General features: G+C 45.2%; 1 protein-coding gene across 2 annotated transcripts in view; it reads right to left on the bottom strand.

Annotated features, from left to right (window-relative positions):
- The window catches only part of LOC140727479 (SAM domain-containing protein SAMSN-1-like), a 163,555-nt gene that overhangs the window by 20,683 nt on the left and 129,314 nt on the right, over positions 1 to 13,558 (bottom strand). For both annotated transcript variants that reach the window (XM_073044814.1, XM_073044816.1), the window contains 2 exons: positions 8,039 to 8,119; positions 464 to 607 (listed from right to left, as the gene is read on the bottom strand). In XM_073044814.1, the coding sequence (XP_072900915.1) occupies positions 464 to 607; positions 8,039 to 8,119 (225 nt within the window). The remainder of the gene's footprint in view (positions 1 to 463; positions 608 to 8,038; positions 8,120 to 13,558) is intronic.

The raw sequence follows: 13,558 nt of genomic DNA, 5'->3' as shown, positions 1-13,558 counted from the left end.
ATTCCACAGATTCACCACTCTCCGGCTGAAGAAATTCCTCATCTCCATTCTAAAATCCCTCTATTCTGAGGCTGCGTCCTCTGGTCTGAGACTCTTCGACCGTAGGAAATATCCTGTCCACATCCATTCCATTAAGGCCTTTCACCATTCGATAGGTTTCAATGAGGTCACCCCTCCAATTTCTGAATTCTAGTGTATCTAGTATATTGCATCAAATTCTATAAAAAAGGACCTGCATTCATAAGGAAATGCATTATAAACTTAATAATCCTGTAATCCTTTCAGCAAAATATTGTTAATGTTAAATTATATCTTATTCTGCAATAACTTTAAAATCAACCATCCCCTCTCTCTTGATTATTTCTCGAACACCTCAGCAGTATATGCTCAAACATTCCTTGGTGATTACAATCTCAGACCATCCATATTTGCCAATGTACTATTTAACCCTGTGTTTACTCACCGCCTCCTCTGACAAGGCTTTGATGTATTTGCGCGCCATTTTCTTCTTCATGGTTTTAGAAATGGCCCGCATGGTTTTCCCGAGACCGCTACCGTTCTGCCCAGACTTGGTGGGATTCTCCCCAGAGGCTTCAGAATCATGTACCTGTGCAGAGAAGCAGAAATTTCAGCATCAGGGCCACCAACCAGGCAGCAAGAGCTGAGACTTAAAGATAGAAGTGGGAGATTTTAAAGCAGTCAGTTTTGTGACTTTCTGTTCATTTCCAGGTAGCGGGGCAGTAAAAGAGATACAGCTGTGAATTGTTAGCCGATAATTGATTGGTTAAATTATTAACTGGCAGCAGCCAATAAAATGGCGTTAGGGTCAAGAGGAGTGGCCATTGTTGGAGTGGTCAGGGTTAGGGGGGGGGGGGGAAGCTGAGGTTTTTGGTCAAGTGGCTTCATCAGGAAGTGGAAGAAGAAGAGGCAGTGAGTGGAGGTTAACGTGAGGTTCTTATACATTCTTTCTTATTGCCCAGTTAAAATTCAAACGATTCAAATATTCTAAGGACATTTATTATCAAAGTATGTATGCAGTAAACAGCTCTGAGATTTGCTTTCCCATAAACAGCCACAAAAACAAAGAAAACCATGGAACCTGTTAAAAAAAATTAAACACTCAATGTGCAAAGAAAAAGAACAAATCGCGCAAATCGCATTTAGAAGCTAGGTCAAACGATATTGTGGGCCAAAGAGCTATACTGTGCTGTACTGTTCTATGTTCCATCCTGCCATACTGAATGACACCTTGTACAATAAGTCCTGACCTCACTAACTCTCTCATCTGTGATTGGAACACCCCATTCTGCATTCTGTTGTTGCTCTTCCCCTTTGTCCTGCCTCGTTGTACTGATATGATGAAATGACCTGTTTGCATGGCATGTAAAACAAAGGATTTTGCTGTCTTTGATGATCATAAATCGATTTAGCAATCCGCTCCATGATTTCCCCTCTGATTTAGTGACCAACAAAATGATTCATTCAGAAACGAAACACTGTGGATGGGTTGGAAATACACATTTTTATTTATCTTTTTTAGAGATATGACACAGGACAGACCATTCCTGCCCATCCAGCCGCAATGCCCAGCAACCCAACCATATGACCTCAGCCTAATCGCAGGACAATATTCACAATGGTCAGTTACAAACACAAGGAGGTCTGCAGATGCTGGAAATCCAAAGCACCACACGTTACTCTGGAGCAACTCAGCAGGCCGGGCAGCATCGATGGAAGAGAGTGGGCAGTTGTTGTTTCGGGCTGGAACCCCTCCTCAGGAGTGAGACGAAAGGGGGAGATGCAGGTGGGGGGAGGGGAAGTAGTCTAGTTGGAAGGTGATAGGTGAAGCCAGGTGGGTGGGAAAGGTCAAGGGTTGGAGAAGAAAGCATCTGACAGCAGAGGAGAGTGGACAATAAGAGAAACGAAAGGAGGAAGGGAATCAGGGGGGATGTTATAGACTGGTGAGAAGTAAAAGATCAGACTCAGGGATAGAGAAAGGGGGTGGGGGGAATTTTCTATATTACTGATTGGAGTTCTGTTTGTCGGGGCAAGGCTGAAGTCATTGCCCACTGCTGTTGCACAGTCAATGACATCCACATAGAGAAAGGTGGATTCCTCCCTCAAGGAATGTCAATAAATCAGAGGGTTTTACAGGACCCCAGCAGATCTGAGGTCACTATTACTAATAACCAGATTATTTAAATTAATATCAGATTATTAACTGAATTTAGTGTCAGAGAATTTGTCACAACTACCTCCGAGTGCCAGTGAGGCTTCACAAGACCATGTGATATAGGAGCAGATTTTGGACATTTGGCCCACCAAATCTGACCCACCGTTCCATCATGGCTGATTGTCCCACTCAACTCCATTTGCTTGCATTCTTCCCGTAACCTTTAACCTGTTACTAATCCACTCTATCTAGGCCTTTCAATATTCAACAAGCTTCAGTCTGACAACAGTTTGTTTAGAAGTCTATGGGCCAAGGCGGGCAGGTGGGACCAGCTTGCTGGCCGAGAAGGTCACAATACACCAGCTGGGTTGACAAGCCGGTTTCTAAGCTGTATGACTCCTTACGGAAATTGATGGGTGACCTGATAGAGGTATTCAAGAACATGAGGGACATAGACTGCGTGAAAGCACATTATTTTTTTCCCCATGGAATGGGTACCAGAAACAAGAGGGCAGAGGTTTAAGATTCATGTTGTATGATGTGGGCGATCATTGTCTTTCAATGACCATGGTTGTTCTTGGCAAATTTTTCTACAGAAGTGGTTTGCCATTGCCTTCTTCTGGGCAGTGTCTTTACAATATGAACAACCCTAGCCATAATCAATACTCTTCAAAGATTGTCTGCCTGGTGTCAGTGGTCACATAACCAGAACTTGTGATCCACCTGCTCCCACGGCTTCACATGACCCTGACTGGGGGGCTAAGCAGGTGCTACACCTTGCCCAAGGGTGACCTGGAGGCTAGCGGGGAAAAGGAGTGCCTTACACCTCCTTTGGTAGAGACATATTGGAGGTATGCCACCCTAAGATCAGAGGTAAGAGATTGAAAAGGGACTGCAGGGGCAACTCCTTCATGCAAACTGTTTTGCATTTTTGGCACAAGTTCCAGAAATAGTGGTTGAGGCAGGCACATTAGCGACATTTAAAAGCCATCTAGATAAGGACATTGAGAGCAGAGATTTAAAGAGGTATGGCCAAATGGGATTATCTCGCTGGGCAACACAGCTGAGTTGGGCTGAAGGGCCTGTTTCAATGCTATATGACTCTGATGAACGGTGGCACCTCCAGTGATGGCACACTGCCTTGGAGCTGCACTTGGAAGGGCAGGCTGGACTTTGCAATAGGTTGTGATCTGTTAAGCCGCAGCTCAGAGCGTTACTGACCAGATGTGTAACCGTAAGATCGTAAATCATTGGAACAGGATTAGTCCATCCAGCCCGTCGAGTCTGCTCTGTCTTTCCATCATGGCTGATTATCCCTCTCAATTCCATTCTCCTGCCTTTTCCCTGCAACCTTTGGTGCCCTTACTAATCAAGAACCTATCAACATCTGCTTTAAATATACACAATGACCTGGTCTCCACAACCGTCTGTGGCATTGACTCACCACCCTCTGGTTAAAGAAATTCCTCCTTATCTCTGCCCTCTATCCTGAGGCTGTGTTCTGTGCTCCTAGACTCCCCACCTACTGGAACTTCTATTGCATAGCACTCCAGGTAGGCCCCACCACAATCCTGTAACACTTCCCTATCTCTACGCTCCCCTGTGAGAAATGCCAATGTGCCATTTGCCTTCCTAACCACTGCGGCGCTGCACTACGAAGAGGGAGCGTAGCGGTTAGCATAACGCTTCACAGCAGCAGCGATCGGTGTTCGATCGCCACCACTGTCTGTAAGGAATTGTGTGCTCTCCCCACGGCTGCCCGGGTTTCCCTTGGGTGCTCCGGTTTCCTCCCACTGTCCAAAGATGTCTGTGTTAGTGAGTTGTAGGCATTCCGTATTGGCGCTGGAAGTGTGGCAGCACTTGCGGGCTGCCCTCAGCACGTACTTGCACTGCGTTGGTCATTGATGCAAACGACGCATTCCACACATTGTACACTCTGGAAACTTTATTAGGGACACCTGTACTGAGACCCTTCGTAGGTCAGGGTCCCACCACGGACGTTGCGTCCCAACTGTCCATGTGATACTCAACCCAGGGCAATACAGTATGGAGAGCAAGCTATTGCCCCTGTATCAGGTTCCCCCTCTCCACGCAGATGATGAATCCAAAGGAATGGCAAAAACCGATACAATTTGGCACCAGCATTGTTGCAGGAACTGCCAGTCAGCATTAAACTCAAGCAATGCACACAAAATGCCGGAGGAACTCAGCGGGCAAGGCAGCATCTGTGAAAAAAAAGTACAGTCGACGTTTCACGCTGAAACCCTTTGGCAGGAGGGTTTCTTCCTTCTGAAGGGTTTTGGCCTGAAACGTCGACTGTACTTTTTCCACAGATGCTGCCAGGCCTGCTGAGTTCCTCCAGCATTTTGTGTGTGTTGATCGTATTTCCAACATCTGCAGATTTTCTCTTATTTGTGAGATTAACTCAAGGTAGGGTTGCCTTAGCGACTCCAGCTTCATAATGTTCCTCAGGTTTACTTCTGAAGCCTTCCCCATGAGCTGATATTGCTGCAAGGCAGTGAAGGTCTGAGATCAGAATTTTTCTTCTCCTACATGAGCTGCCAATCGCGGCTGACAAGCCCCATCTGCCTGGAGCAATTGGTTTTAAGGTGCCAGTAGCCCATCTTTGTCCCTTCTCCTATCAGTAGAAATGGCTCCACTGGGCTAAGAAGCTAACCATGTGTTAAGGCCAGGAGCTGGACTTGGTTTTCAGAAGCTATTTGAGATGCATGCTTTTAATATGTAGTAGGAGCTTATCGCCATTGCCACTCCTGGCTATGGCAAACTTAAGGAACCAAACACCTGTACACCTGCTTATTAATGCAAATATTCAATCAGCCAATTCTGTAACAGTACCTTTCCTTAATGTCAATTGTGCCCCTGGCATTTAGGGCAGCAATGAAGATCCTCCATCTCTGCCTGTCACACTGTTCCACACAGATAAAGAAGGATTCTTCATTGCTGTTTCTGTAACAATTTTTTTGACCAGTCAGGGTTGTTAGACCTGAGCTGAACCCCCGAACCTGAAGGATCAGTGGACTCTAAAGGCTGATTTATATTTGTGCATCGCATCTACGCTGTAGGTATCGTGTACCCTACGCCGTAGGGTGACGTGCACCTCTCGAGAAAAGTCTTGTGCGTCACGGCGACGCAGACTGCAACAACTGTGATTGGTCCGCTTGGTAGCATCGTATTTCCGGTTGCTTCTTCTCCGCCATGCCTGTAGGCTGTGTGTACACCGATGGGAAATAGATGAATCAAATTGCCAAACCTACCTGCCGACATGCAAGAATGTTTGAAATGCATTTCCTCGTCCATGTCTCTCACAAAGAAACTCAACACGGTGGCATAGAAACCCCACTGCCAACTAGCGTTTAGGCGCACACCAACGCATACGCGCTACAGCGTAGAGCTGTGGTGTAGCCTGTATGCAGAAGTATAAATCAGCCTTGTCTGGCCTCTACTATATGACCTGTTGGGCGTAGGAGACCCTACCAAGAGCCAAAGCTCAAAGTCCCAACCAACATGGCTCTCTGGATCATTGAGGCACACAAGCCTCCAAACACCACAACAAGCTTGTGGTCCTCTTCCAACTCAATGCATAGAAGCATGCAGACGTGGTGAAGACGTTCAGAATGAGGAAGAAATTTGATCTAAGCGACTTTGATGGTGGAGTAATTGTTGGTGTCAATGGGGAGTAGCTCAGAGATTACTGGTCTCCCGGGATTTTCATGCACAACAGAGTTTGCAGAGAATAGAGTGAAAAACAAAACAAGGACCTCTGGTGAGCAGCAGTGTTGTGGGCGAAATGGCCTTGTTAATGAGAAAGCTCAGAAGAGAATGGCCAGGCCAGATCAAGCTCAGGAAGGTGACAATAACACAAAGAACCACGCGTTACAACAGAGGTGTGAAGAAGAGCATTTCTGAAAGCACATCACTTTGAACTTTGAAGTAGATGGGCTGCAGCAGCAGAAGATCATGAACGTACACTCAGCGGCCACTTTACTTGGGACAGGAAGTACTTAAAGCGGCCACTGAGTGTACATGTGACAAATAAAACTAATCTAATCTAAACAAAGAGATTCTGCAAATGATGGAAACCCAGAGCAACACACAAAAAAGTTGGAGAAGCTCAGCGGATCATAGTGTAAAATAGACAATTGATGTTCCAGGTCAAGTGAAGGGTCCCGGCCCGAAACATTGGCTCTCCTCTGCCTGCTCTGTGGAGTCCCTCCAGCATTTTGTGTCTCATCCAGTCTGCAGCTGCACCTCCTGTACCTCTCCAGCAGGTGGAGCTCCGAGCACAGTGTGGCTGAGTCTCCGCACCCACTCACCCCAGACCTACGGGATTACAGTTCTTTCATCCCTTCTCCATCCTTCCCAAAGGGTGGGGTGGAGGCTTCTTCAAGAACAATAACATGCTGCCTCATAGCGAGTTCTATTCTTTCTCGAGTGAGATGGGCTCCTATTCTATCATAAATAACAGTCAACTCTGGAGGAACAGCAGGTCACGAATGGACCCTACATCTGGACTCGACCCAAAAACAGCGACCCTGCTGAGCTCCTCCGGCAGTGTGTGCTACTCCAGAGTTCCAATGTCTGCAGTCCGTATTCTGACTTGACATTTCCAGAGCTGACTGATAGTGGAGCAGAGCTTCCTCACAATGCCAGAGACTCCCTGGTCCTACCCCTCCCTCATCCTAGCAGGCTGCCCTCATCAGTTCCTTAGGTAGCAATGGTCGTTAAGGCAAACGATGCATTTCACACTGTGTTTCAATGTGATAAATGAATCTGAATACTCCAAAGTCTCCGTTTACCCAATCTCTCCTCACCCAAACCAGATGAGGGACAAGACAACTATGTCTTTTCTTAGGAATGAAAGTCAGAACTGTTCCTAACACTCTGTACACAAACAGGAGAAAATCTGCCGACGCTGGAAATCCAAGCAACACACACAAAATGCTGGAGGAGCTCAGCAGGCCAGGCAGGCAACATCTATGGAAAAGAGTAAACAGTTGATGTTTCAGGCCGAGACCCTTCAACAGGACTGGAAAAAAGTAGATGAGGAGTAGATGCGTTCCAAACAGTCTCACCACACCACTATATATTTCTTGCTTTACTCCCATAATCAAAACCTCTTGAAATAAGGCCATGAGACCAGAGGCTATAGGGTCAGTATTAAGCCATTTAGCCCATTGAGTCTGCTCTGCTATTCAATCATGGCTGATTTATTTTTACTCAACCCCATTACCCCACCTTCTCACTGAACTCTTAATTGCCTTAACAATCAAGAACCTATCAATCTCTACCTTAATAATAGTAATAACTTATTAACAGAGCACTTTTCATACAAACAATAGGATTCTGTGCAGACATAAAAATAAAATATAAAAATCAACATGAAAATAAAAGTCTAAAAGATGCTAGTTAAAGGCAAGGTTAAATAAACAGGTTTTGAGATGGAGTTTAAAAGCATCAACTCATTCTGCATCCCTTATAGTTTTAGGTATTGAGTTCCACACTTTAGAGGCATAGTTTAAAAAAAAAACTGAGCTGACAATTATCTTTTGAGGGAGATTGTTTAAATTTAAAAGACTGGCAGAAGAAGACCTGAGTGCTCGAGCAGGATTATAAAACGAAAACGATTCTGTGGTTACTCAATAATATGTGAACGACACAGCCTTCTGTGGTAACTAATTCCTCGGCTGAAGAAGATTCTCCTCAGCTCGGTTCAATACATTGAGGTGTAGTGTGGCAGGTAGAGGGTTGGTGAAGGAGATTGTCGGTGTCCTTCTGCCTCTGACATTGCAGACAGCTCATTTCGCTAGCGCTACGAGATTGTAGCCCACCATTGAGGGGACTTACATTGTCCTCAGCTTTGTCCTCTAGTTTGGCCGAGTGTCCATGGTGTCTGAACCGGTCAAAACTCCCAAAGCTGCTGGAACGCTGTAAAGTAAGAGGAGATGAGTTAGTAATACGTAGAACATCAGAGAACATACCTGGTCTATACACTTGTTGAGGGCATAACATTCTCAATGAACGAATTTAAAAATTGAGACTGTGGATACCGGAATCAGGAGCAACACACAAGATACTGGAAGAACTCAGCAGGTCAGGCAGTGCATAATAAATCAGCAATAGTGAACAGACTGAATGGGCTGAATTGCCTAATTCTGCTCCTGTGTCTTATGGTCCTGCACAAGGTATATCTACAAGTAAGTATACCTTGTATATTTGCTCAAGGTGTAAGATGGAAAATAGTCAAAGAAAAATCCAGCGTAAGTGAACCTCAAACAAAAAGCAGATGCCAGCCAGAAATCTCAAAGAACACACTCTGGCAGCATCTAAGGTTGAGAGGGAGAAAAGTTATTCAGGCAGGATAGAATATTGAGAGACACTTGATGGGCTGAATGGCCTAATACTGCTCCTACGTCTTAAGATCTCATGGTCTTGTGGTCTCATTTATTTTTTGCTGCAGGGCAAAATGGTGAGATGTTGAATGCAGAGAACCCAGCTGGACTGTGCATTTACAGAGGGTGAATCAGGACACGCTCAGAGACGAAAACTGAAAATCTGTGAGAGGAAGTGGACAAACGTACTTGCAGCTAACAGAACTGATAAAATCATTCTGAAAGACCAAAGCTGCAATATACACTCTCAGAAAACAAGCTGAAATACACATTAAAGTATCAAAACATTCATCTTTTCTCTCCGAGAACAAAGCTCTCAGAAGATGAGGCAGGAATCGATATTGTCAGAGACAAACATAGTCTGAGAACAGATCTGAAACATTCACACTCAACAGTTAAAACTGGACATACTTTCCAAGAGAAACTCAGTTATCAATGGGCTCCCCAGACATGGGTAAGTCTTATGCAACACACACAAACTACAGGAGAATCTCAGCAAGTTGGACAGTATCTATGGCACTATCTATAAACAGTCTTTTGGGCCAAACCCTTCATTATTTTGTGTGCGTTGCTGAAGATGTTCACCATCTGCAGCAATTCTTGTCTCCCAAGTTTTATTTTGTTTCCCAAACCATTCTTCCACAGAGCAAAAATGTCTTCCAACCTCCACTCAAAGATGTTGCCCCTGCAATAGATTAGCCATTGTTTTATTTTTACTGATCAGCCCCTTCTGCATCCTTGACATCACCATGAAGATAATTTGATATCAGAAAAAGGGCAAAACAAATTAAATATCTTCTTTTCTTCTCAGTGAGGTGAAAACAGGAAGCATCATTGGACTCTACCGAGCTCCTCCGAATTTTATGTTCTGAGGGTGAAGCTTTAGACTGTACAGTCTTGTTTTGTCTGATGAGTTTAAAGTGATAGAATTGTGAAGAAGCTAGCCCCTACATCCCTCAAACAATATTCTAAAGTGAAGTATCTGATTAGTGGGGAACGAGGGAGTTTCCTATAATGGGTGATTCTAGGACCAGAGGACACAACCTGAGAATAGAAAGTCATTACTTTGGAACAGAGATGAGGAGGAAATCCCTTTATCCGGAAGGTGGTGAATCTGTGGTATTCATTGTCACAAAAGGCTATGGAGACCAAGTCACTCAGTATATTTAAAGCGGAGGTTGATAGGTTCTTGGTAGTAAGGGTGTCACAGGTTACAGGGAGAAGGCAGGAGAACGGCGTTGAGAGGGATAATAAATCAGCCATGATAGAATGGTGAGCGGACTCAATGGGCTGATTGGCCTAATTCAGACAGTGGTCAATCTGTGTAATTCATTACCACGTACGGATGTGGAGGCCCAGTCATTGGGTGTATTTAAAGCAGAGGTTGATGGGTTCTTGATTAGTCAGGGTGTCAAAGGCTATGGAGAGAAGACAGAAGAAAGGGGTTGAGAGGGATAATAAATCAGCCATGATGGAATGGTGGAGCAGACGTGATGAGCCAAATAGCCTCATTCTTATGGTCATACTGAGACATTGTCATACTGAGACAGGTCATGCAAACAATGAAAATGTAAATAAATAACGCACAGAGCATGAACCGCAGAGTCCCCTAGAGACAGTCCCCAGCCACGGAGCTGGTTCAGTGCTGAGGAGAGCGAAGAGGCCACGGCCACAGAACCAGTACAGCACTGAGCCAAATGCTGATAGTTGCAGAGCACAGCTGCAGAATCGGACAACTGCACAAATACAGGTACAAAGAAAAGCTTACTACGTGAGTTCAGACATTTCCACACAAAACATAAACTGTACATAAATTGTGTATGTCAGAGAGAGAAACAAAAGGCAGTAGGGGAGAAAGGAGACCTCGGGTATCACCGTTAGCAAATTGCTTTGCATTACCAGCAATCAGAGCTCAGTTCCTGTCACTGCCTGCAAGGAGTTTGTACGTTCTCTTGTGTGACCGCAACAGTTTCCCCTGAGTGCTCTGGTTTCCTCCCACGTTCCAAAGTTAGTAAGTTCTGAGCTTGCTATTTGGGTGAGACTTGAACTAGAGGCCATTGGGAAAGGATGAAAAGTTCAATTTTGAGGGGAACGTGAGGGGCAACTTCTTCACTCAGAGAGTGGTGAGAGTGTTGAATGAGCTGCCAGTGGAACCAGTGGATGCAAATTGGATAGCAACACATAAGAGAAATTTGTATAGGCACATGGTTGGGAGGGGTATGGAGTGTTATGGTCCAGGTGTCCCATCACACATCCCCAGGGCAGGGACAGTTAGATACAGAGTGAAGCTCCCTCTACACTGTCCCATCACACACTCCCAGAGCAGGGACAGTTAGATACAGAGTGAAACTCCCTCTACACTGTCCTATCACACACTCCCAGGGCAGGGATAGTTAGATACAGAGTGAAGCTCCCTCTACACTGTCCTATCACACACTCCCACGGCAGGGATAGTTAGATACAGAGTGAAGCTCCCTCTACACTGTCCTATCACACACTCCCACGGCAGGGATAGTTAGATACAGAGTGAAGCTCCCTCTACACTGTCTCATCACACACTCCCAGGACAGGGACAGTCAGATACAGAGTGAAGCTCCCTCTACACTGTCCCATCACACACTCCCAGGTCAGGGATAGTTAGATACAGAGTGAAGCTCCCTCTACACTGTCCTATCACACACTCCCAGGGCAGGGATAGTTAGATACAGAGTGAAGCTCCCTCTACACTGTCTCATCACACACTCCCAGGACAGAGACAGTCAGATACAGAGTGAAGCTCCCTCTACACTGTCCCATCACACACTCCCAGGGCAGGGACAGTTAGATACAGAGTGAAGCTCCCTCCACACTGTCCCATCACACACTCCCAGGGCAGGGACAGTTAGATACAGAGTGAAACTCCCTCTACACTGTCCCATCACACACTCCCAGGTCAGGGACAGTTAGATACAGAGTGAAGCTCCTTCTACACTGTCCCATCACACACTCCCAGGGCAGGGACAGTTAGATACAGAGTGAAGCTCCTTCTACACTGTACCATCACAGCATAAGACATAGGAAGAGTATAAGGCCATTCAGCTCATTGAGTCTGCTCTGCTATTCCATCATGGCCTATCCTGGATCCCACTCGACCCCATACACCTGCCTTCTCGCCATACCCTTTGATGCCCTGACCAATCAGAAAGTGATGAACTTCGGCCTTAAATATACCCATGGACTTGGCCTCCACCACAGACTATGGTTGAGCATTCTACAGCTTTGTCACTGTCTAGGTAAAAGTGTCTTCGACACTTCTTCTTTATCATCACATCAGTCACTTCTTGGGTAGGAGCAGCAAGGGACAGACACAGAGTAAAGCTCTCTCTAAACCATCCCATCAAACATTTCATGGACAGAGAAATAATCGTTCTGATTCAAAAGCACTAAGTGGAAAAATATTTAAGTGGGCTGTTATAATAACCTAGAAGAAAATGTTGGTGTACATTTATTGGAGATAAATGCAATTTCTTTTCAGCTATTTCTCCACTGAAAGAGTCTTCTTTGGTGCTTGTGTTTCATGAGAAGTTTATGGTGTGAATTAGTCTGAAAAGGAGCTCAGCATAGACGAGCAAGGTGTCAGTTCCTGTAAAAAAGAGAGAGAGAGAGAGAGAGAGCAAGTATAGTTAAATAATCAGGTTCATGTCTCAGATGTCCAGGACACCCTTCAGTGCTTTGTGTTGGCAATTGTAAGTTGAGTGTGGTGTATGTGTATAGAATGGGTCAGTGCACACAGGGCTGGGGAAACAGGAAATGGAGGTTACATGTTTAAGTTGGTGAAGAGGCATACTGGTGTGAGATACTCAACTGGTTGTTTGGGTGGTGTCATTACAACAATCTTGCACTCAGCGTCTGCAGAACTAAGGAGCTGATGGTGGACTTTGGGGAGGGGAAGAAAGGAGACCACTGAGAGGTCAGCAGGGCAAAGGGTGAGCAACTTCCAGTTCTTGGTGTCAACATCTCTGAAGATATGAAGAGAGAATATAGGGAGGTAGGAATGAAGCTGAAAGGCAGGACCTCAAGGGTAGCAATCTCTATGTTGTTTGTGCTCTGCACCAGTGAGGGTAAGAATAGGATAAGATGGCAGATGAATTTTGAAGTTACAAAAGGGATAAATGAGATAGAGACAGGAAATTTGTTTCCACTGGTAGGTGAGACTAGAACTAGAGGACATAGCCTCAGGATTCGGGGGGAGTATATTTAGGATGGTGATAAGGAGGAACTGTTTTTCCCAGAGAGTGGTGAATCTGTGGAATTCTCTGCCCAATGAAGCAGTGGAGGCTGCCTCAGTAAATATATTTAAGATGAGGTTGGATAGATTTTGCATAGTAGGGGAATTAAGGGTTATGGGGAAAACGCAGGTAGGTGGAGATGAGTCCTTGGCCAGATCAGCCCTGATCTTATTGAATGGCGGGACAGGTTCAATGGGCCATTTGGCCTACCCCTGCTCCTATTTCTTATGTTCTTATAAATGTGTGGCTGAAGTAAACAGTATCCATCGTTAAGGATCCCCACCACCCAGGACATGCCTCCTCTCATTACTGCCATCAGGAGCCTGAAGGCCCATACTCAATGTTTTAAGAACAGTTTCTTCCCCTCTGCTGTCATATTTCTGGATGGTCCTTGGAACCATGAACACTGCTTCACTGTTCTATCTTTATGAAGTATTTGGTTATTTTTGTAATTTTATGCCCTTTCATTGCAATAAAAAAAAAAACAAAATTCATCTCATATAAGTCAGTGATAATAGATCTGATTCTGATTCTGAGATTCCTGCATCTGCAGTCTCCTGTGTCTGCCATCAAAGGCACCGGTTTAGCAAACTTTCTTTGCAATCTCTCCAGGGTAAGAACATCCTTACACAGATAATGAGAAATTGCACACCGAACTCCTGGTGGTGTCTGATCAACAGCAGCAAGATGCCTTTGCTCCTGGACTC

Source organism: Hemitrygon akajei, chromosome 5, assembly GCF_048418815.1.
Source record: "Hemitrygon akajei chromosome 5, sHemAka1.3, whole genome shotgun sequence".
Classification (NCBI taxonomy): Eukaryota; Metazoa; Chordata; class Chondrichthyes; order Myliobatiformes; family Dasyatidae; genus Hemitrygon; species Hemitrygon akajei.
Note: the sequence above shows the minus strand (reverse complement) of the source record. Positions and strands in the feature narration are given on the sequence as shown.